The 25,719-nt window shown below is 42.8% G+C and overlaps 1 protein-coding gene across 2 annotated transcripts in view; it reads left to right on the top strand.

The window, feature by feature from the left end:
- The window catches only part of far1 (fatty acyl CoA reductase 1), a 50,991-nt gene that overhangs the window by 8,114 nt on the left and 17,158 nt on the right, over positions 1-25,719 (top strand). For both annotated transcript variants that reach the window (XM_050072258.1, XM_050072257.1), the window contains exons 2-9: positions 7,783-7,898; positions 10,783-10,899; positions 15,226-15,401; positions 15,813-15,992; positions 19,548-19,725; positions 20,837-20,881; positions 24,592-24,719; positions 24,845-24,912. In XM_050072258.1, coding sequence (XP_049928215.1) covers positions 7,827-7,898; positions 10,783-10,899; positions 15,226-15,401; positions 15,813-15,992; positions 19,548-19,725; positions 20,837-20,881; positions 24,592-24,719; positions 24,845-24,912 — 964 coding nt within the window. In that variant the 5' untranslated portion in view covers positions 7,783-7,826. The remainder of the gene's footprint in view (positions 1-7,782; positions 7,899-10,782; positions 10,900-15,225; positions 15,402-15,812; positions 15,993-19,547; positions 19,726-20,836; positions 20,882-24,591; positions 24,720-24,844; positions 24,913-25,719) is intronic.

The raw sequence follows: 25,719 nt of genomic DNA, 5'->3' as shown, positions 1-25,719 counted from the left end.
TTACAAAATGTCATTAATATTTTCCTCATTACTTGGGTATTATTTCACCCAGCTGCAACCCATCCATGTGTCACTGTGTGTAACAAGCAGAGTGGTATTCAAACACATTCATCATGAAAAAAGAAAATAAACATCATGTAATGCAACAGTTTGGACAAATAATGAGCAAACAGTACAAATTTGAGATAATTTCTAATGAAGACCTGCTGAATGCTCAATGCGTAACATGCTTAGGTGCCAAGATCACATGTGCATAATCAGGCTACTGCATCTCAGGCTGTGCAAACAAAAGAGACTTTGTGTCTTCTTGTCCTCTGAGCAGGAACTCTGTATCTACAGCCTGAAGGAAGGAGCTTAAACTCCTTTTGCAGGGGGTGATCAGGACAGTTCAATATGGCCTGGGCCTTCCCCAGGACCTGCCTATAGTATAGGTCAGATGACTCACCACTATAACTCTGTTGGCCACTCTGACAAGCTGGCCAAGCCTATTTTTTTTTACTGGCCAGATTTAGGTTCCCAAACCATGCCAAATACTGCATCACTCTGACTTTAGACCAGGTTTTTGTTGGTCAATGGGGCAGTCTCTTTCTGCTGCCTTAAAATAGCAATACACAAACAATGAGCCTGACCATAGCTTATTGTGGGACCTACATGCCCATTGGCGCACAGATGGGCGTAAATACTACTTACACAACGTGGACGCTGGCTGTGAAAATGGCCACTGCATTGGTCTGAGACGAGAAATGACAGTTGTGCTACGCTGTGTGTCGCTTTGTGCCGGGTGTAAGATAGCGCCCCGTGTCTTTTTAATAAATGTAGTGTAGTGATGAATGATGGTGAGACAGACAGTGTGAAACAGTTTTTGCCTTTGCAAAGTAAACCTGTGGTTAATAGCACAGCAGTAGCAGTATTGCCTGCTGAGAGGCGGCCTCCTGTTTTTACCTGTGTTCTTAACATTAAAAGTAACAGTACTCCTTTTGCCTCGTCATTCGATGCTGATGCACTGTTGATGTTATCACTGCTGCAGCTAGCAGAATTTTGCATGGCTCTGGCATTATCAACGGTAACAATTTTATTTTAGAAATGAAGAAGAGTTTGGTAGTTACATTAGTATATCCAGCAGCAAAAGTGACCTGCAGTATATAAGCTCTGGTCACTTGTTTAATCAAAGTTTCTTAATATTGAATGGGTTGTTTGTCCAAATTGCACCAGCAATACACCTGCCATGTGTGAAGTAGATTTGGTAGAATGGGTCTCGAGATATGTGAAGAACACACGGACAGAAAGAAACTGCTTGCTTTATAGAAATGTTTTTTCTTAGGTGTGCCTCTCATACACAGACAGAAAATATGCACGGTGCCAAAATATAAATACTAGAAAGGTTTTAGTCACACAACCATAAAACTGCATACAAGTCCTGACATAAGAAAAAAAAAATCTTTATTTGGTGTGTACTCATTACTAGGGGTGGGAATCACCAGCGGATCCACAATACAATATTATCACGATACTAAAGCTCCGATACAATATTATTGTGATTTTAAATATGCTAGGATATGTATTGCAATAAAATATATTGATATTTGTTACCTTTTTTCAACTGTAAATTATGTCCTCAAAGGAAAACTTTATCTACATCTGTTTATCTAATTAGATTAAGTTTTCAGTCTGGCATAGTCTGTGCAAGGGCTGGGTGATATGGAGAATGTCAAATATCACATTTTTTACCTTGATACTGATATTGCGATGATATTGTAGGATTGGCTCTTGATGTTTCCACAAACTGTTAACAGAGTGAGATTTTTAAATAATCATCAGTAATGTGGATGTAATGACTATGTGGGGAAAAAGCTAATGATGGAACAAGCTAGCAAGTTCAGAAAATTACATCACTTTAGCTCAATGCAGCCTTTTAAACTAGGAAAAGACAAGACATACGATAATAATATAATATTGATTTGCTGCCCAGCACTAGTCTGTGTAAGACACAATAATTGACATTGAGCTGTCTCATGTTTGTACTGAGAGTATGTCTGTCAGGATGTGCAGGACAGCACTCATCCTGACTTTACACACTTTCTCTGGCTCGTGCTTGCATCCAGTGACTGATAGTTGCACCAGTTGTGGCCTAACAGTGTCCAAGTGGTGTTATTAAACAAGAATACAAGAACCAGAGGTTCTGTTCTGAATATGCAGCGCCGCAGCTTGAATCTCCCCATATGCAATTAACTCGCTATCTCTACTTTAAGCAGCCCGAGTCGGGGATGAGCAAGGATTATAAAACAAACACCCCCAGATAGGGGTGCTCTGATCCATCGGCCAGCGATTGTTATCAGCCAACATTCATCCTAAACAGTGAGAAGGCCGAGAAGACACCAAACGTGCGAGACAATTTCTCTCCATGCCGCAAAAATAGCTTCCCTAGTCTGACACTTCTGACAAACTATAGCTCACACTGAACGTCCAGCTCACCTGCCTGTCCCAAGTGCACACAGCACTGCACACTTCTGTAGAAGCTGTGATACACTCTACTAACAGTGTTTACATTCAGCTTTGTTTTGTCCTGTATTGTGTCCACATGACTCACAAAGCATCTCTATACAGCATATGGGGTATAGGAAGCATTTTCATAAGTGTAATTTGACACACTACAACTGTGTACAGATATGTGTCTAAAACCCTTCTTGTGTCAGCGGTCAGGCTAAATATCTTCCAGCAGCCCATAATAAAACACACTTCAGCACTGCTGTCGTAAAAAATCCAGGGGGAGACACTGCTAGTGTTTCTAGAGGGCATGTGACAGACTATAAAACAAACTAAAGAAGTTTCAGTGGTCTGATGAGACCAAAGTTAATTTCTTGATTATCATACTTAACACTGTGTTTGGTGTAAGCTAAACATTAAGCAGAACGGCACCATCTCCAGGGCTCCAGGCTCACTAATAAATAGACAATTCAGAAATAAGAATGTGCTGGTTTATCTAAAAGAAACAGTCACAAACTCTTAGCTACTTTGCTCTGAAGTTTGCTGGTGTTCACTGGGAAAATATCTGAACTTATTTATGTTAGCTATGTGGATATAAAGTGATGTCAGAGTGCACAAATGTGGGACTTAAATTTTGTCTCTCTTCCAAATTGATACAGTAAAAGTGCTTGATTTTGTTTTTCCAGCAACCTAAAATCAAAGAATAAAGTATTTTCCTTCACCATGTAGTGGGATTTTTTTTCATTTATAAAGGACACAGGTAACATGTTTTATAATTCCTGTCAATATAATTCAGTTTATTTTATTTCCATCTCTGTATTCACATTGGTCGCACCTTATTTTGAAAAACAGACTTAGTCACATGCATATCCTGGGCCATTTCAATGCATTTACAGGTCAGTATATGGAATGTATATGAAATCGGTGGCAACTGGTTTGAACATGGAGATGCGAGTGACTGCTAGCTTGATGCACAAACATTAGATGCTGCCTTTGGACCATCCATGAAGCGCAGCAGTAGGGCCGCATGATATCAGGAAAACGTGATATACAATAAGGTTGTTGAATATTGTGATGACCAGCCATAGCTTTCATTTTGAGTAAATCAACATATTTTGGAAAACAAATAATTTATGTAAGAGACAGATATGAAAATTGTGATGGTATAGGCTAATGTTAAGCTACTTTGGTTTTCATTGGTTATAGTCTATCTCTAGGGCTATTATTTTATTATAGCAATGCTATTGGAAATAGGCCTTGTGTATAAGCCTTACCATCACTCATTCAGCTTGTGTGTGTGTGTGTGTGTGTGTGTGTGTGTGTGTGTGTGTGTGTGTGTGTGTGTGTGTGTGTGTGTGTGTTGTGTGTGTGTGTGTGTGTGTGTGTGTGTCTGTGTCTGTGTCTGTGTCTGTCAAGCCACTGAGTACCAGGTCACTCTTATGTGGTCTTTTGCTGTGATGATGTCCCTTACGTGTGCACACGCTATAACTTTGCCCTCAAGCGCCCACTCCTCAACTGCTTCCTTTAACACATGATGGACAGTTACTCAAGAATGTGGTTGGTATTGTATGATAGACATTTTTACCTTTGACATGTAGCTTTGAATGAGGGTTTGCATCATCCCTGGGACAGTGGGATCGTGTTTGTCTGGACACCTGCATGTAATCCCATACTGTAGTCATATTGTCACAAAACTGCTCTCATTAGACACATTTTAAAAATGTTGACACTAGATTTCTTGTGAGTTACTGTTTTCCATTCTGATGTGTGAGCACATTGAGAAGATTCCTTCAAGTGTGGAGTTTGGCCGTAGTTGGGGTCTGACAGGCATTCAGCTGGAGCTGGCCACTTGGCACAGGGTGTGATGCAGCAAACTACATCTGCAGCATTAGCCAGAGTGTAGTGCATTGTATCACAGCAGCATATTCTAATAATGTCCTCTTTCATTCAGAGTTCATGTTTTCAGTGTTATTTTTATAGTATTATGTTTTGTAGTATTATGTTTGATATGCTGCTGCTGCTGCTGTTGCTGCGTAGGAAGAAAAGCTCTGTATGAAATAATAATTCACTGAAAGTGTTATAACCCTTTATTTGAATTGAAGATGTATTTAGCCTGGTGGCAATAAGGCGTGTTTGCTTTCAACGTTCTGTCAGCCAAGCCCCTCACATAAGCTGATAAGTTGGTCAGAAATGGGAACTGAGAAATGTAGTTATTCTATCCAAGGTACTTGTTCTCAAAATCACAAGAACGACGGCTTAAGTATGAACTTAACCCCTGACTTCCAACCTCCAGTTTATGATTCTGAGCCAAGTTAATGCTGCACATTCAGTACTGTGGTGTACTCCCAAGCCTCACTACATGCAAAGCAGAATAACTGGTTTAACTGTAACTACATGAGGAGTGATGCTGTTAAAGCTCAAACAAGAACAACAGATTGTTCAGTTTTCCATCAGCGCTGGCTCCCAGCCGGACATTAAAACATTTCCACCTGACTACTCTCTTACTGTTGTAAGTACTTTTAAGTAACTTGTTTTTTTTTTTAACTCTTATCTTTTGACCAAACACTGATTTTTTTTATTTTTTTTTTGAAACATGAAACTGTTTTTTCACTTGGTCAGATTGTTTTGGAGAGAATGAGACCTTTGCAGGTGAATACTTGTGATTCAATAGCTTAAACTACTCGGGAAAATCACCTCAAACCATTTGGAGATGCATTTGGAATTATCCGTGCACTGTGTAGTCCATAATTAAGTCTAATCTATGAAAATGTCAAGGGGAAAAAACCCTCATTGTATTGCACATTGCAGTATGTAATTGCCATTATTTTCCCTCAGCTGGATGTTGTATGCACTTGTGGAAAACCCTACATATAGCGCTGTGAAGTCTGTGGCAGTGATGTATTGAATTATTGTCATGGTTTCAAAATGAATACTAAACATGGTTTTAGCTTCATCTACCTTTTTTTAAAAATCCTATTTACAGTGTAACCTAAAGTATCCCAGATGGCTAATTGTAAACTGTTGGTTTCAGACTGATTAAAATGGATTGTACAGAGCTCCTTTGAAATTCTGTCAACTGTGGACACTAAGTATCTCACAAGAACAGGCTTTCTGTCATGCAGAGAAATGAGTCAAGAGTTGCCCGTGCAGAACAAGATGATTTATGTTCCCAAAGAATAATTTCATACCAAGTGTTACTGCAGCAGTAGCAGGCACTAACCTGTTCTTCATGATTTATCTGCACCTGCTCACAGAATTTAGATATTCCTGTTCAAACCTTTGAAAAACATTGTTAAGCATGTTGTCATGCAGGACATTAAAGGATTATGAATAGATAAATAGTATTGTGTTGGCCATGTTGTTGCTGGTTTTATCACTTCAAACTACTGCAGTTTCTTCCAATAAGCAGTGTTAAAAGGTTGGTATTACGTAAAGCAATATTAAGTTGTGGCTGTATATGATTGTAATTGTGAATAGAAGACTTGTGTTTCACTTTATTTGGATGGATAAGTGCTGTGATACATCCGTGTAGAAAATACTTTTAGTTAATGATTAGATGAGTTATCTTCTGAATGGCCTGTTATCAACTCTGCGGTGTCACTCTACTAAAAAACCAACATAATCTGACTGATAAGGTCACATACAGTAGTGCGTAGACCAGGGGTGTTAAACATGCAGCCTGTGGGCCAGAGCCGGCCGGCGAAAGGTCCAGTCCGGCCAGCTGCATGACTTTGCACAGTTAATGTTGATGCACTTGTGAAGGCTAGGGAGTGCCAGGTTTCAGGAGCAAGTTTTACAGTCAGTAGCCTACTTCATGTAAAAATGCTGCTTCAGAGGCTTTTCACCCTGACCAGTATAAAGGTCTTTGACAAAAAAGAACAATGAACACTTACAGAATGCTGCAGGAATGAGTCCAGAATCACAGGAATGAGTAACTGCCCCAAGAAAGGAGTTCAAGTGTTTCCGAGTCTTGTTCATGAATGTGGGTAAAATGGAGCGAGAAATCGATAGGTAGGTTGGTGCGATTTCAGCAGTGATGCAGGCATTGCACTGGACTGTCGTGGTGAAGAGGGAGCTGAGCCAGAAGGCAAAGCTTTTGATTTTTTCCATCTATGTTCCAACCCTCACCTATGGTCATGAGCTTTGGGTATTGACCGAAAGAATGAGTTCATGGATACAAGCCCCCAAAGTGAGTTACCTCCACAAGGTGGCTGGGCTCAGCTTTAGAGAAAGGGTGGGGGACTTGGACATCTGGAGGGAGCTCAGAGTAGAGCCGCTGCTCCTTCACGTTGAAAGGGGCCAGTTGAAGTGGTTCAGGCATCTGATCAGGCTGCTTCTTGGGCACCTCCCATTAGAGGTGTTCTGGGCACGTCCAACTGGTAGGAGGCTCCAGGGCAGACCCAGAACACGCTGGAGGGATTATAAATCTTATCTGGCCTGGAAACGCCTAAGGGTTCCCGGGATGGGCTGGAAAGCATTGCTGGGGGGAGATATGTATGGAGTTCTTGCTCAGCCTGCTAGCCTTGCGACCCGACCCCGGGTGGGTGGGTGGATGGATGGATGGATGATACTACACCATAAAATACGTCAGGAAATGTCATCACACTGAGGATGGTTTTGCAGTCATTTTGTGGTGGCGAGGTTGAAGCCATGTGCCCATAGTGTAGTTTGTTTATAACCTCAGGTTATCTTTTTACTTCTGTTGATTGCAATTATGCTTCAAAAATCATAAATATGGCGTTCATTTGTGAAGATTATCTTGCTGAACAAAACATAAGTATCAGACTTTTGATTGCCAAAGAGCTTATCTTCAGCAATAATCCAAATCCAGTGGAAGAATCCCTTTGGCTCCTTTGTCAGCCTACAAAAAAACATCGTCCCATCTCCCACCCTATTGTTGTCATATTTAAAGTTATTGAACAGTGTGCAAAATATTGTCCAAAAAATGCTTCAGTACAGAAGAATCTGTATCAGATTTCTGTCTTGATGATTTTTTTTCTGATCATGGAGGGCTGCATCCCTAATACAGTAACTTGAACATTTGTCAATTTGCTGTTTCATGTGTTCTTGACAAGGTGAAGCTAAACAATACTGGTGTCTCCTCAAGACTTAACTTTCTTTCAAGCTGCACTCTAGACTTGCTTTTACAGCAAACCTTTGTTTCACTCAAGGTCATGTCACATTGACATCTTCGATGTCTACATGGGAAACACCTCATGAACAAGTTCAGGCACGAAGTTGATCCAACAGTTGTAATCCTCCCTTTTGTCTTTTTAAATTTCTGTCCTGTCTGTGCAGGTGGAGTGGTGTTGTGGAGCTCAAGCAACAGGACTACAGACATCATGGTGAACATCCCAGAATACTATGCAGGGAAATGTGTGCTGATCACCGGAGCAACAGGCTTCATGGGCAAGGTACAGTAGTAGTTGAATTGGCAAGTAACCAGCAGGACATAACTGAACCCAACAATTTGAGCTACCAAGCGAGAGGAGGGGGAACATGTCTAGAAAGTAGGGATGCACCGAATATTCGGTAACCGAATATATTCGGCCTAATATTGCAAAAAACCACACATTCGGTATGCGGTGGAATAAGTTAAAAGCAAGGCCGAATAATAGCGGCGCGGTTTTGATAACGCAATCAAACAGCGTGCCGTGACGGGCGGATTAAAATGTCGGCAGTGTGGCGATTCGCCCGTCACCACACTCGCATTTGCGACTAAAAATAGTTTTGAGCGAGCAAAATAGGCTTATGCCAGGGCCACACCGCCCGCGGAAGCGCCGCGAATAGCCTCGAAGCGCCAAGAAGTGAAGCCAGTTTCCTTTCGGCACCCATGTTAACTGATTGTGTCATCCACACCGGCCATGCTGCGCAGCTCCGCCGCCGGCCCTGCAGCGATCAATTCGGCGTCTGGTCTATTTTCTGCGCGAGCCACAAGCGAATGTGTCAAGCCGGGCAGTTACCCATGATGGAAAAACAACAGCTGGGAGCAGAATCGCTTGACGACCGGCGTGGAGAAATGCGCGTCTGATGTGAACGGAGGTGCTCCGGCTCGCACGAGAATTTCGGTGCGCTGCGCTTCGCAGGCAGTGTGGCCCTGGCGCCAAATCATTCAGCACGCTGTGCGAGCAGCCTACAGATTTCAACCACCAGCAGAAACGAGAGGCGAATCCCACCAGTTGTGGGTTGAACGGGGGTCACAGACACAGACAGTGATGTATTCCTGTCAAATACGGTGGCCATCGGCTTACTGGTGCTTACAATAATATCCTCTTCTTGGCGTGTGGACTGCCCAGAAGTACCTGAACAGCCGAGCCAGCCGAACACAGGTATGTGACGTGTCAGAGGAGAAACGAGCCGTTCACGGCCCACAAACCTCACCGCACTTTAGGGACTGTTCTTTACTTATGAAGGGACTGTTCTTTACTTGTCAGGGGAGGAGGGTGGCTGGTTGATTCTTATTTTATTTATTTATTTTATTTTGATCCCCCCTATGTTAATCACTTATTGATGCTGTTTTTGAAGTATGAATAAGTCAATAAGTAATTTATTCCATTGAAATATCATTGATGTATTATAGAAAAGTGATTTATCTTTTTATAAATGACAAAAGGCACATCTGCCTCATTTTTGCTGTGGTATCGTGATACTACTCAGAACCATGATACTTTCACTGGTATCGTACCGTGGGTCCCAATTTTGGTACCGTGACAACACTAATCTGGAGGGGGTTCATCTGCAAAAACGAATGAAAAACTAAACAACGATATTCAGTATTCGGTACTCGGTATTCGGCCAAGCGTTTAATATTATTCGGCTTCGGCCACAAATTTTCATTTCGGTGCATCCCTACTAGAAAGGGGGTTCGTTTCACTCCAACATGACAAATTGAGATACAAGTTAATGAGTGACACATTGCACTTCCTGCTGCTTTATTAGAGCACACAGGTTTATGCTAGTTTAGAGGGTGTCTTTGGTGTTTCTAAACCTGGACCCTATTTTCTCATGTTTTTGTGACCAGTGGGAACAATGCTTTAAAAAATTGGTCCAGTATTGTTCAAATTGCCGCAGCGGAAAAACGGGCTGCAGTATAATTCCTGTCAGCAGTTGACCACCATCAATTTACATCCACTAAAAGTGCTTGTTTTTGCCACTGATAGGCTCAGATTGTCTGACAACATTATAGAAAGGATCCCTACAGAGGTCAACCTCTTTGTTTAAGAGAGACATTGTTTGTTTAACCAGGTACAGTCCCAAAATCAATATCACCAAACCTGCTGGATTTAATGTAAATAAATGGTCATTTTATCTTTGTAAAACACACTTAACTTAAGTCAACTGAAGCAAAATAATACCATGACAAGCTGTCTTTGTTGTCTTCCAATGTTCCAACAGTCACCAGCTCTGGTTTGGTTGAAATAAAGCCTTAATTCACCCAGGTAGATGTGAACATATGCTGCTCTATACACACCAAAATTGCTGTTTATTCTAATGGAGTATGGTGGGTTTGGCAATTGCAATTTTGGGTCTGTCAAAAAGGATTTTGCTCTTTAAAGACAAAGGTCTATGTCTGTAGGGATCCTGTCCATAAGTTGTAAGACACTTAAAATAGCTATCTGAGCCTGTCACTTTTAATGGACGTTTGTTGATGGTGTGTTATTGCCAGCAGGGATTACATCGCAGCCTGCTCTCATTACTGGACCAATGTCAAAAACTGTTGTTCCCATTATCACATAGACACAAAAAACATGGAAAAATAGGGTATAGGTTGGAAGATACCAAAGTTACCCTTCAAGCCTTTCGTCAGAGCAGTTTCAGTTCATATTACACACTATGCATATAAAATTTAGATTTCACACGTCTGTTGCTTCACTTCTATTCACACCATAAAGTGAAGCAGGAAGAATGAAGACTCTCCACCAGTCACAGCTCTGACACTTTTATTGTATGCTGAATACTGTGTGTTGTACTGTGAGAACACGAGTAAGGACATTCTTAGTTTAACAGCAGATACATGAATACCTTCTTGTTGAGAACAATAAATGTGGCAAAGCATTCCTATGGTCTTCCTGTTACTGCCCTATTCTACCAAACACAGCAGCCATTGTGTGGTTTTTATGTATTTGAGTCTGTTCAGATGTTGTGGAGGAAGAAGCACTCTCGATGTAACACATTATTTTATTTCTCTCAGCTTCTACAATGGATCAAAAGAGGAAACAAATCTAGGTGGTGTGCATCTACTCAACAGTCCAAAGAGGAAAAGATGATTTTGTCCCTCTTGCTTGCTCATTGTTAAAGGTGCTGCTGGAGAAGCTGCTGAGGTCCTGCCCAGGAGTTAAAGGCGTCTATGTGATGGTCAGGTCAAAGGCTGGTCAGAGCCCACAGGCACGCATTGCTGACATGATCAATGCTAAGGTGAGAAGTTGCAGATGGGTTGGCATGATCTGATGAGTGTTGGAGGGGGTAAAGGAGGAGCTGGAGAGAAGCCTGTTACACCAGCCATGTGTAAATTTAAACATAGGTGAGTTAGAGTGTAGTGTGGCAATTAAGCTGCAACTTAAATACAAGTTGCACCAAAACAAGCTGGTTGTAGCATAGAGTTAAGATGACATCTATAATGCACACCTTCCCTGAGCAGATGTATGGAGAGGGAGGAAAGTTTTCTTCTATCTTTTCTCCAGGAGAACTGAGGGCTGTACCTGACTCAGAATTCTGACAGTTACATCAGTTTTGGCTGTTCAATATGAATATTTGACGATTATTTTTTTTCCATATAAAGTTCGAGTGGGTTCAGCAGGATGTTGGGAGCAGGGCCGTTGCAACCGGACAGGCAAACTAGGCATTGCCTAGGGCCCCGAGCTGGAAGGGGGCCCCCAGTGACGGCTGATATTGGTCCATATCAATGACAATATGATGGAACCCCTATAGACACTGCAACAACGACAACATGTTGGAATCCCCCCTAATGGGGTCCCCTACTAGCTGCTGCTTGCGAGTGGCTAAGTAGGGTGACCAGACGTCCAGCACTGTGTAGGACTGCACAGCATTTCTGTCTCTTTTCATGCGTCACGCAAATTGAGACCATGTCCCGCATGATTGGTTGCCACCTCGCGCTAGCATTGTTGGAGTACCGTAGTACTACGGTACCTCACGGTACCACTACTGTGGGATAAGTTCAAAGTCCAATTGCAAGATTTGCGCATGGACACTCACCCTCTTGCGCAAGCAAAACAAATCATTCAGCACGCTATGCAAGTACAGCTTTCAACCAGCAGCAGAAACGAAAGGCGAATCCTGCCAGTTGTGGGTTGAATGGGGGTCACAGACGCCGTATTCCTGTCAAATACGCCGCAAGATAAGGCTTACCAGCGACGGGGAAGTCCGGCTCCAGGTCCAATAATTTCCTCTTTGTTGATTTCATACCTGGACAGCTGAGCCGTGGCGGCACACAGGTGTGATGTGTCAGAGGAGAAACGAGCCGTTCACATTTCTCTCTGTGTGGCAGGTAAAGGTCTCACAAACCTCACTGCGCTTTAGGGACTGTTCTTTACTTGTCAGGGGAGGAGGGTGGCTGGTTGATTTTTATTTTATTTATTTATTTTATTTTGATCCCCCCCCTATATTAATCACTTATTGATGCTGTTTTTGAAGTATGAATAAGTCAATAAGTAATTTATTCCATTGAAATATCATTGATGTATTATAGAAAAGTGATTTATCTTTTTATAAATGACAAAAGGCACATCTGCCTCATTTTTGCTGTGGTATCGTGATACTACTCAGAAACAGCCCTGGTTGGAAGTGACAGTGGCATTAACGCAATATAGTGAGCAAGCTAACGGTGCCAACGATTGATTGGAAATATGCAGCACCTTTTTTTTTTTTTTTTTTCGGCACTAGAAATCAAACACAAACAAGAGACTGTTGTATTAAGAACCTGTGAGCTCTTAATTTTGCACTGCTAAGCAAAAGAGAGAAGGTAGTGTTATCTCTGAGCCTTATGGTGCAGAGTCAGTCCTCCTCTGTACCAAAGAGTATTCTGAAAGTCAAGAACGTACTCCACAGCAAAAGCTGGGGTCCAAAATGTCCCCAGAAGTGCACTGCACAGCACACTGACAAGCACGAAAGAAAGAAAGAAATACTGCTCGACTTGAGTGAGTCTGAGTTGACGGAGTGGTGTCCAACTGACATTCAGATCTCCGACTTTCAGGGGGCAGCCCCGCTTATTTCACGTTAGATTTTATCTTATCATATTTGATGAAAAACACAGGTGGAATCATTACTTGTCCAGCTACAGTCTTAGTTGTAATCCTCCCGCATATAACTGACACTTGACACTGGATGACACGCATGCCCCACACACATACACACACACATACACACACACACACGCACGCACGCACGCACGCACGCGCACGCGCATAGACACCTTCCAGCGTCTAACTGACATGTGTTCACCGACCCGCATGCTTCTCTCTCTCTCGCTCTCTCACTCACTCTCACACACTGTCTCTCCCTCCTCCAACTGCATAACTAACTGCTTAACCAACAGTTGTATTTACTGACCAGTCTGTAGTATTTCATCTCCTCTTTTTTAATCATGAAAATTAAGGAGGTTTTTATTTTTTTAATTTGATTTTTTTTTTTTTTATAACTACACTGCTCAAAACAATTAAGGGAACATTTAAATCCTACATCAGATCTTGATAAACGAATTATTCAAGTTGAATATCTTTACTGATGTACATTGTGTAATTTGTTGAGAACAAAATGACGTGACAACGGTCAGTGGAAATCAGATCATCAGTGCACTGATGGCTGGATTTAAAATTGCACTGAAAATCAAAGTTAAAAAAAAATTGAAAGCACAGGTTGATCCAAATTGTGTGAATCTTATCACGGCAACTCATAATGTGACTCAGTAGTGTGCATGGCCCCCACGTGCCTTTATGCACTCCCTGGGCATGCTCCTGATGAGTCGGCGGATGGTGCCCTGGGGGATCTCCTCCCAGGGCATCAGTGAGTTCCTGGACAGTCAGTCTCCGGCAACATGAGGGCGGGCATTGTCCTACACCAGGAGGAGCCCAGGGCCTACTGCACCAGTGTAAGATCTGACGGTCTGTGCAACCCTACAAGGATATGCCTAGACCATCACTGACCCACTGCCAAATCGCACATGCTGGATGATGATCTTTCACGCCTGTCACATGTGAACCTGCTCTCATCTGTGAAGAGAACGGGGGCACGCCATGAGGAGCGGGGCACCAATGATGGACCTGCCAATTCTGGTGTTCTCTGGCGAATGCCAAGGAAGCTGCACAGTGCTAGGCTGTGAGCACAGGTCCTACTAGAGGACGCCAGGCCCTCATGCCACCCTCATGGAGTCTGTTTCTGACAGTTTGGTTGGAAACATACACACCAGTAGCCTGCTGGAGGTCATTTTGTAGGGCTCTGGCAGTGCTCCTCCTGTTCCTCCTCACACAAAGGAGCAGATACTGGTCCTGCTGCAGGGTTGATGCCCCTCTTCAGCCCTGTGCGGCTCCCCTCGTAATGGCCCTTCTCCTGGTATCTCCTCCATGCTCTTGAGACTGTGTTGAGAGACACAGCAAACCTTTTTGTGACTGCATGTATGGATGTGCCATCTTGAAAGAGCTGGACTACCTGTGCAACCTGACTGGGCTGCAGGTACCGCCTCATGTTGCCAGTAGTGACAAGGACACTAGCAGAACACAAAACTAGAGAAGAATCAGTCAGGAAGGATAAGGAGAGAGCAACTGTCTGTGGCCACCACATGTAAAACCATTCCCTTTTTGGGGGATGTCTTGCTTTTGCCTTTCCACTGCACCCATTGTTACTTTCATTTGCACCAAAGCAAGTGAAATTGATTCACAATCACTTGTGCTTCCTAAATGAACAGATTGATATCCCTGAAGTTTAACTGACTTGGTGTTCTACTGTGACCATTAAGTGTTCCCTTATTTTTTACATTTTAGTTTTGTCTTTTTTCATAAACAATATTGTACGTGATAAAGTTCCACTTAGTGTTTAATGACGTTGGTGCCATCTCCTGAACATATTTAGTCTCAGTTTTCATTAATGAAATTAACGCTCATGCTCAGTATTGTGCTGAGAGTTACCAACATCAGCTTTAACTGTTTAGGTGTCATCCTCAGCAGAATTTTGTCTCCAACACGCAAGTTTTCCAGAGACTTTTTTGAATAATTGTTATGACCATATTTATGTGACACAGACATCCTCGCCTCAGTGAAAAACTTCAAACCATAACATTAGCAGTTTAAATAAATATTAAAGTTAATGTTAGACAGACAAAACCAGTTGTATAAAATGAAAGCTTGTCCTGATATGAAGCAGTTAGCATTGACATTTACATTTGAAACACTGGATCAGGCTTTCCTTCAGCTGGTGCAACAGGCTGCTGTATGTTGGCAATGCTTACGTTGTCAGTGGCTGCAGTTTCTACCGTCTGTAGATGAGAGGAGGAATATAGAGAGCTTGTTGTAGGAGGAACAGACAAAAGTAGGGCATTCTACCATCAGCCATACACCACTAACACTACCAACAGAAAGCAAGTGAACAGAAGCTTTTCTTTGATGAAAATATATTCCACTGCACACTGATTAACAGTCAAATGATGTATTCTTTACAATTTCTAACTATACTTATAGTTTACAATGTACTGTAACTTGGGCATCATTCTGACTTCATCATTTCCCCACACAGTTGTTTGAAAGACTGCAAGATGAGCAGCCAGACTTTGCAGAGAAGATCATAGCAGTGAACAGTGACCTTACACTGCCAGAGCTGGATCTTAGTAAAGAGGATCAGAGCATCCTGGCTGACAACATTAACATTGTTTTCCACTGTGCTGCCACCATCCGCTTTAATGAGCCACTCAAGTGAGTTGTCTTTGTTGTCTTGTTTACTTTTGCTGGATTTTTTGATCTTGATTTCTTGATGAGGAATATGTTCTTTCCTTTCCTGCCTGTTTCTCTTTAATGGCACTGTGTATGTTAACCATTTTTATCTCTGTCTTTCTTCCTGATCCTGAACGATTGGTAACAGTTTATGATCTGTTGTTAACTTGCGTTAGCAGTGACAGCAAGCTACACAGGGATACTTGATACCCGATACACCTCCCTCAACAAATCACTTTATTTGCAGGAAAATGTGATTTGTTTAGGAAGGTTTGTTGGCACATTTTTTGCGTCCTGCACACTGCTGATCGCATGTACTTGCTTTATTTGGTCAGTTAATTTCATCCACTGAATAAATGTCAAACTTTTCTGTCTTCCCTTTCCCCTTCTCAGAGATGCAATGCAGCTGAATGTCCTGGCCACCCAGAAGATGCTGGCTCTGGCCCACAGAATGAAGCACTTGGAGGTCTTCATTCATGTCTCCACAGCCTACGCTAACTGTGACCGAGAGCTCATTGAGGAAATTGTATACCCTCCCCCTGTAGACTACCGCAGACTCATTGATTCTCTGGAGTAAGTTCTTCTTTCTAATAAACAGTGTACTGCTCAGTCAACAAACTGTTGTGGTGATGGTTGATGTGGATGGCCTTGTTTATCTATACAGATGTGTGGATGGTGTTTTTTGTCATTAGGACACAGCAACATGGGATTATGTTTGTGGTGGTTTTTAAAAGGATTCTTAATTTCTTCAGTTTGCTTGATGCATAAAAACAGGCAGGAGTATATTATCAAGATTAATGTCAATGATACTCTAAGCATAGCAGCTTAGCCATAGAGTTAACAGCTGCTAAGTAGCACTAATGTCGTCGAGGCTGCCAGTCTCAGCTGCTGAGCTAGATTAGTAAAGCATTAGAAGCCTACAGAGTGAGTAGAGATTAGTGGAATGATTCTGAGGGATTGTAGTGTCAAGGTTTTGAGAGAACTTGGGTGGATGCGTGTAGAGAGACAACACGCTAGGTTTGACTGTGGAATTTTAGCTAAATTGACCTTTGGAGGGAAATAAAGACCTAGGTGAAACTTGATCGTGTGTGAGAGCAGTAAGTCATGGACTGAAATGTCATGTTCTGTGATGGTCTTTTTTTGTGCTTGGAGTGTAGCAAGGTTTAGACTGGTTTGATATGATGACAAACACTGATATACCAAATTTTCCCACTAGGTGTTGCACTTGACTCAAAATTCGTCCCCGAGTGGCACAAAATTGTCCTAACAAGAAACGAGTGTCCATCGATCACGTTACATCGTGTAACATCAGAGCTCTTTGTCCACACTAAATGCACCCCTGTTACATCATGTAAACAAATCACGTAAATATCAGCTGTGAACTTGAGATCACCCAGGTAAAAGATGGCTGAGTGGTCTAATTGCTATCTTCCTATGTTTGTAACATCACTTTTAGAGACTATTACCAGCATTGGTCTTTTACGAGCAACTTTCAGCCCGGTGGTCTCCCTCCAGCCGGCTGCCACCTTTGTGCATCAGCTCTAATTAGAGCCTACGCACGTGGCCTACGCCGTTGTGAGCATTTATACTTCTGCGGTGGTGTGTCTGTGTCACTCTGCAGTTACACCTCCAAAACACTAGTCAGCGGCGGGGTCTATGTGAAGTGCCGTAAAGTTTAGTTGATTCAAAACACACCCAAGACACACATTAAACATGGCTTAATAGAGATGATTTCAAACACAAATACACAAATCGGCTTCACTATAACACGCAACATTCACAGACAGACACTTGTGTTAATCCGGACACATTTCCCCCACTAATACAACATGCTAACGTTATTAGCAAAAGCCTTTGGCATTTTACATTGTATAAATATGAAGCCAGGGACAACAGCAACATTAAAAGAGGTAACATTACAAAATTCAGCTCCATTAAAATTCACAAAGTTCACTGTCAAAACAACTGTCTTATACTAAACACATTTTCCAAACAATTTTTTTCATTTTACATTGTATAAATTAGTCTTGGCAACAAGCAGAGATTTCCTATACTCGTATGAAGCCAGGATAAATCCCAAAGCACAAATCCCTGAAGGATAAATCACACACAAGACTTAAAATGCTATTTTGTGGAGGCTTTATTGTCTTCACAATTTATTATTTTATCTGTGAAATAAAAGTAAATAAAAGCTTTGTTTCCATTGAGGGAAATGGTTTTAGCTTACAAAAATAGACAGGAGCTCTGCATCACCACCACATGTAGTCATATTTCTGGGGAGATGCACGTCAGGCTATGGTATAGGGTATGGGGTAGGCTTTTAAGTCGACAGAGACATAAATCACGCATTATGTGAGTTGAGTTTGTAGTGAAGTAAGGAGGTATCTTATAGATATCTCCTCATTTTACCTCCATGAGTCCATTTCATCCATCTCGGCGATTTCAAAGCATGCAGCAAGAATGAATAGAAACAGGGAGTCGAAAAAATTCAGCTCACAACAGTAGCGCTGCATCACCTGCAGCCAGTTAGGACAGCTCCTTTGTCAGCTTCAAATCCAAAATGTTGCCATATTGGCAAAGTTTTAGTTTTCTCAGGAGACTTAACTCTGCCATGTCCAATAAACACACAAACTAATGTGCGCTGCTCTTACCCTTCCACCTTTACTGTAATTTGATCTCCTTTATGTTGCCAGCCCGTGCTCACAGCTTGTCGGACACAAGTGTCTCTGTTAATGTGTGTATGAACATAATATTATGTTAATCACATTGTCACAACTTACTATATAATGACGAAAACTCTGTCTGTGGGTGTGTCTGTGTGTCTGTTCCACGTTTTTCTCCTCACTGACTTGGTCAATCCATGTGAAATTTGGCACAGTTGTAGAGGGTCATGGGAGGATGCGAATGAAGCAATATTACATCAATTGGCCAAAGGGAGGCGCTATAGCAACCGATTGAAATTGCAAACTCTGAGTGGGCATATCTCATGTCCCGTATGTCGTAGAGACATGAAACTTTGCACAGAGAAGCCTTTCCTGATGAGGGACAAATTTGCAACAAGAACCCAGACTTCCAGTTATATAGATTTTCCGCCATTTTGAATTTTTTGAAAAACACTTCAAATCGATTAGCCTGGTTCCAGACCATAGACCCCGCCCACTCAACTGAGTAGGCTTGCATCTCTGGTCTGGCATACTGCAATGAATTTGCGATTTATCTCGTCCTAACGATGGATGGACCAATGAACGCCGGGGGTGGGGGCGGGTCTAGTGATTAGCCAATCAGCGCCACGCTGATGTCAAGCTAATTACAAATGCCGGTTCAGCCAATTTGCGTAAAAGCAAATAGGTTTTAATGCTTGACCAGACTGGAAAAACTGGAAATCGACCCAACTCTGGAGTGTAGATTTTAAATTCAGGGTGGTGCAGACTGACACTCCACAAAAGCTGTGCAGGAATGGCCCGAGGAACGGGACAAGTAGCTCAAGGTGTTGACTTAAAGGATCCTCTGCCAACGCCCTGGTGCCAGACACCACAGGACACCCCCAGAGGTCCTGTGTCCATGCCTCGACAGGTCAGAGCCAAGTCTGATTCAAGGAGGCCCCACAGTAGATCGGAGGAACCTCTGGGGCATTGGCATGTTCTAGGAATGTTCGATCAGATTGGGATTTGGGGAATTTGGAGGGAAGGTCGGGCCATTCCTGAACAGTTTTTGCGGTGTGGCGTAGTGTATTGTCCTGCTGGGGAGCCACTGCCATCGAGGAGTGCTGGGGTACTTGGTCTGCAACAGTGTTAGGGTGGGTGGAGTGTATAAAGAGACATCAACATGAATGCCAGGACCAAAGATTTTCCAACAGAACATTGCACTGTAACAAGATGATCATTGTTATTCCTTTCACCCGCCAGTGGTTTTAGCTGATTGGTGTACGTATAATACCTGTAGCATTTTGCTGTTGTCATAGTGAGCATGTTGGCATGCTGTGCCCAAGTACAGCCTCAAAGAGCAGCAAGCATGGCTGGTTTAATTTATTTCACAGGATTGAAGAAACATTTTTATTGCTTTGAATTAGTGATTAAATAAATGTAGCAAATATAAGACTAACATTGTTTCTTTTTTTTATTGGTCTAGCTGGATGGATGACGAGCTGGTGTCTGCTCTGACTCCCAAGCTGATCGGGGAGCGTCCCAACACCTACACCTACACCAAAGCCTTGGCTGAATATTTGGTGCAGCAGGAGGCTGGAGACCTCAATGTAGCCATAGTCAGACCTTCCATAGTTGGAGCCAGCTGGAAAGAGCCCTTCCCAGTAAGTGATTCAGGCTAGTAGTGTTGCATTGCTTTTTCATTATTTTGTAACCCTGTGCCAGGGACAGAATCAATGTTGAATAGAATTTCTCCAATGTACTCCAGATTTATTTTGGATGCGGTTGAAATGGTACCAGAAAGAGCAAAGTATAGCACAAATCATGGCGCTTTCTAGGTTAGTACTGTTTTTAAAATATGCGGCAGGCTGCTGAATCATACCGTAGGATTTTTTTTTTTTGTTAAAAAGTGTTGAAGGCAGAAATATACTTTCTTAGAACAAGTTCATATGGAAAAAGTCAAACTGCACATACATGTTGGAGCTGCTACCTTTTGATCATAGGGTAAGAAGCTGGTTGTCATGGTGAGCAAGGAGATTATTTATTGATTTCTTAAAACAATGATTTCCTCCACTTTACAGAAAATAAAATGTTGCTTTAATAGGTAGCATTAAAGCAACCTCAAAACTCTGAAGAAAGTCCATCGATCGCCACAGATCTGTTACGGCTGTTCCTCAGGACACCACCCAGATATCTGTCAAACTCCCTCTGTTTCTTCTCTGAAAGCCCTCAGCCCCTCTCTGCTGCCAACACAGAAGCGTTCAGAGCAGTTCAGCAGTGAACATGTTAGGAATGTGAGGAATGTGGAGTAAAAGAAGTTTCTGCACACCTTTGCTCCCAGCCAATCACTGTGGAAAGCAGAGGAACTGTTGCATTTCTGGTTTAAGAAAATTTGAGAACTTGACAAAGACAGCTCCTGTCTGAATGTCTGAAAGAGACTTCAGTTTTCAGATAGAATCACTCACATGAAAGTGTGTCTATGTTTATAAGCATTTGGGGTTGCATCTATCTATATGATCCCTTGTACTGATAGTAACTAAAGCGTATTGAAATTGAGTATTTTTTTATTAAAAAAACCAATATATTAAATCTATTACTATATGAAGTGAAGAGAAGTAAGCGGCTTCTAGCATTTAAGTGAATATAACCAGCAAAGCTACTAGTCAGTTATCAAAAAGTCAGATGTTTATCAAGAAAAAAATAACTGTTATCTGTCAATTAATCACCTTGGTTCAGTACTAATTTTATTCTTCTTTCCTCTGACTGCTCTTCCAGGGTTGGATTGATAACTTCAATGGGCCGAGTGGAATATTCATTGCAGTAAGTACTGAAAAAAAAAATGTAGTGTGTCGGTCTGTATACAGACATGTATTCTAAAATGGACAGTTCCAGTCCTTGATCATGATTAGCTGAGCTGCATTGAAAGTAGTGCTGCACGATTAATCTAATCACAATCACAATCGCAATCGCGATGTCAGGCTTTGCGATTACATAACCACCTAAAAGGCTGCGATTTGCGATTTAATGTAAGTAAATGTTAACGTGTGTGCCTGTGAACAAGACTGCCTCTCCTAGAGTGTGTGGAGTTTGTTGACATCACACCCACAAGCTATCCTGGTGTGTGCAGCACGTATGATCAGGTGACCACCCGGTGTGCAGCAGTGACCAACATATACGCTGAAGAAGAGCATGAGCACGACCATGAACAGGCTGAGTTGGCGGCAAAAAAAAAACCGCAATGTCTATTATATGGCGATACTTTGGATTGTGGCCAGAGAGTCTCATGATTTCGGGTTGTCCGTTCACACGCACATACGTCCCATTCTCATGAACGTACTATCTCAAGAACACCTTAAGAGAACTTCTTCAGATTTGGCACAAAAGTAAACTTGGACTTAACAACGAACTGATTAGACTTTGATGGTCAAAGGTCAAGGTCACTTTGACCTTGTGTCTGTCTCAATCTCATGAATGCAATCTCTCAAGAAGGCCTCAGGGGAGTTTCCACAAACTTGGCGAAAGGTCCACTTGGGCTCAAGAATGATCTGATAAAAATTTGGTGATTGGGGTCTCCTGAAGCAGCAGACAGGTACCGGTTGGCCAGAAGGGCTGAAGCAAAAACCCGGATGTGGGAGGGGTTCGGGTAGGCTATGCAGAAGGACTTTCCGTTGGCCTCAAGGAAGTTCTGGCAGACCATTAGAAGCCTATGGGAGGGTAAAGCGGGGCTTGTGTCAGGCTGTGCTCAGCAGAGAAGGAGAACTGTTGACCCGAACTGGGGACATTGTCGGGCGGTGGAAGGAGCACATTGAGGACCTCCTGAACCCCAGCCATCACGTCCACCGGGGAGGGGGCAGAGTCTGAAGACTTGCCCATATCCCTGGCAGAGGTTGCTGAGGTAGTTAAAAGGCTCCCCAGCGACAAGGTGCCAGGTGTGGATGAGATTCGCCCTGAGATGCTGAAGGCTCTAGACACTGTTGGGCTGTCTTGGCTGACGTGCCTCTTCGGTCATGGGAGGTCGGGTACGGTGCCTGCAGAGTGGCATACCAGGGTGTTGGTTCCCATTTTCAAAAAAGGGGACCGGAGGGTGTGCTCCAGCTATCGGGTATTACACTGCTCAGCCTCCCGAGTAAAGTTTACTCCAGGGTGCTGGATGGGAGGCTCCGACCAATTGTTGAACCTTGGATTCAGGAGGAGCAATGCGGATTTCTGCTCTGGCCATGGAACAGTAGACCAGCTCTTTACCCTTGCGAGGTTGCTGGAGGGGTCGTGGGAGTTTGCTGATCCAGTCTACATGTGCTTTGTAGACTTGGAGAAGGCTTACGACCGTGTCCCTCAGGGGTTCTTATGGGGAATACTGTGGGAGTACAGGGTATGGGGCTCACTGCTATGAGCCATCTGGTCCCTGTATGACCAAAGTGAGAGCTGTGTCTGCATACTTGGTGTAAATTCAAACACGTTATCGGTGGGTGTTGGCCTCCACCAGGGTTGTCCCTTGTTACTGATCCTGTTTGTGATTTTCATGAACAGGATCTCGAAGGGAGGCTGGGGAGAGGAAGGGGTCAGGTTTGGGAACATCAGAATTGCATCTCTGCTTTTGCAGATGATGTGGCTCTGTTGGCTTCATCACACCGTGACCTCCAGCATGCACTGGGGTTGTTTGCAGCCGAGTGTGAAGCAGTCGGAATGAGTGTCAGTACCTTCAAATCTGAGGCCATAGTTCTCTGCCAGAAACAGGTGGATTGCCTTCTCCGGGCTGGGGGAGAGTTACTTCCTCAAGCAAGGGAGTTCAAATATCTCAGGGTCTTGTTCACAAGTTAGGGTAGAATGGAGCATGAGATGGATCGGCAGCTTTTGCAGTGATGCAGGCACTGCGCCGGTCCGTAGTGGTAAAGAGGGAGCTAAGCCGGAAGGCAAAGCTTTCGATTTAGTGGTCCATCTACATCCCAACACTCACATGTGGTCACGAGCTCTGGGTAGTGACCAAAAGAATGATACAAGCAGCCGAAATGAGTTTCCTTCATGGGGTGGCTGGGCTCAGCCTTAGAGATAGGGTGAGGAGCTCGGACATCTGGAGGGAGCTCAGAGTAGAGCCGCCGCTCCTTCGCATTGAAAGGGGTCAGTTGAGGTGTTTCAGGCATCATATCAGGATGCGTACTGGGCGCCTCCTGCTGGAGGTGTACCAGGCACATCCCACTGGTAGGAGACCCTGGACAGATCTAGAACATGCTGGAGGGATTACATATCTCATCTGGCCCGGGAATACCCTGGGGTCCCCCAGGAGGAGCTGGAAAGCGTTGCTAGGGAGAAGGATGTCTGGGGTACTTTACTCAGCCTGCTGCCCCCACGACCCGGTCTTGGATAAGTGGATGAAAATGGATGGATGGATGGATGGATGGATGGATGGATGATTTAATGTTCTGCAACAGTACTTTTCTGGCCGTTACTCTACACCATAACTCAGGAACAGAAGGGGAGACATTTGGTCAGATACTTAATTAGTGACACTAATCTTGAAACTGTGCTCATTATATAGATATTCTGTGCTCTGTGTGTGTGTGTGTGTGTGTGTGTGTGTGTGTGTGTGTGTGTGTGTGTGTGTGTGTGTGTGTGTGTGTGTGTGCGTGCGTGCGTGTGGCATCCATTCTTTTTTTTTTTACAGACATGGGTGTAAACTGTAGCCGCAACAAATGCAGCTGCCGCCAAAATCCTGAAGAGGCTTCCCTACTGCATCTTGAACGTCTTTAGAATGACAAATTGAAGACAAGAGATGCTATATTCACACAATCACCATTTAAAGTCTCTAATTAACAGGTCTAACAGATTAAACAAACCTGTTTTTTTTTTTCTTAATGAAAAATAATCCCTTTCTGTATGGGAAACTTTTTTTGTTTGTTTTTTATAATTTAACTTATACCCTGACCCTCTGACCAATATGCAGTGATAAATGTACTCGTGGTGTGACTATAAAAACAGGAGGGACAGGAAATGGTGTGGGTATGGTTGTAAACATAAACACTGGAGCTAGCAGACTAACAATGGCAGTCCACAAAGATTATCCAGCTTTTTGTCAAACATTTTCACTGTCATTAACCTCTGTCACTGTTGTTACACTCACTGCAGCCAAACGGCTTTTATTTTTTTATATTTAATCTGCTTCTCACATTATGCCACAGTGCAGTTATAAAACCAGAATAAAAACAAACAGTATTTCCTGAATGAGAGATCAATCCTCCCTCCTCCTTCAAAGTGGCTGGGCATTGGAGAGCTCCAGGATTTCACATGTCAAATTTTAATCAGATTGAAGTATGTGCAAAGTGAAGGCGGTGGGTCAATTTATGATCAGAAGGCAATGTGTTTTGTACGTAGAAATAAATGGGAAGTGAATTGTTGTTGAACTGTGCCATTATTTTAGCACTTGAAGTTCACTGACTACAATGTATAGGTACTTGTAATCTTGACATGTTATAGTTTAGTCTTAATCTGAAGGCTCTGAAACTTTCTTTTAACATTCTGTCTTTCACCTCCTGCAGGCTGGTAAGGGGATTCTGCGCACAATGAGAGCATCTAATGATGCTGTGGCTGACCTGGTGCCTGTGGACGTGGTCATCAACGCCACACTGGCTGCAGCTTGGTACACTGGATCACAGACACACAACAGGTTTGAGAGTCACAAGCACTTGATCATTTCTTCTCACAGAAATCGTCTGGTCAAGTTATATTAAATTTTTATGCTACTTTTGAAAGTAACATTCAGTGGATTTACTATTCTCTCTTTTATTACAGGTCTAAAAACATCCTGGTTTACAACTGCACGACTGGTGGGATCAACCCGTTTCATTGGGGGGAAGTTGGTATGATGCCTCTTTTATCTTGCCTAAGCACAGCCTCTGTAAAGGCCCCTGACAATGGATGCTTCAGCTTGTATGTTTTAACATGGCATCTAATGACATACTCTGACTGTAATCTGATCCACTGCCTGCCACACCCAAACTAGATGTCCTAAAGGATCCTGGTTTGTAGTTGGAGCATTGTTTTTTTCTGAGAATGAACCCCACCCTTAAACAGAAGGTACACATTGGTGCACATATTGAAGGTGGTTATTGACATTTCCTATAGGCATAGAACCAATCACATTTCTTGTCCTTTAGTAATATTACGTATGATTGATATTCAGTCCTTGACCCTAAGAATAGTAATATAGACCCACCGGTTTGTTTAAAAACTGTAGTGCTGCCTTAAATTGTTTTGTACAACTTATACACCATGAAAGTCAGGTACCCTTTACATCATTTATGGGAATCAGTCATGGTTTGCATCCTTTGAAATGATTGCAGGAAGAATGAACTTTGGAGATGTCATACTGGATTTAGGATAAAAACACATTTTGTTTAGGCGGGACTGATTCATTTTTCGAACATTTACATCAGTTGAAAGTTGTACTCTGCTGTGCAGTCCTGTTTTATTAAACATTGTTACATTGAGGGGTTGGAAAGGATAACAAGAATACCTTGCTATCCAATACAGTAAATCTCAAATGGCATTTATTGAAAGGCTCAAGTTCGTTCATGACCTTGAAAACGGTAGTTAGCATAACAGTCTCACCAGGTTCATTTTAGTAGCTGTTCTGGAGACTCTGTTCTACAGAGGCTCTGTCTTAA

Source organism: Epinephelus moara, chromosome 20, assembly GCF_006386435.1.
Source record: "Epinephelus moara isolate mb chromosome 20, YSFRI_EMoa_1.0, whole genome shotgun sequence".
Lineage (NCBI taxonomy): Eukaryota > Metazoa > Chordata > Actinopteri > Perciformes > Serranidae > Epinephelus > Epinephelus moara.
The sequence above is the reverse complement of the archived record's forward strand: the minus strand, read 5'-3'. Positions and strand labels throughout refer to the sequence as shown.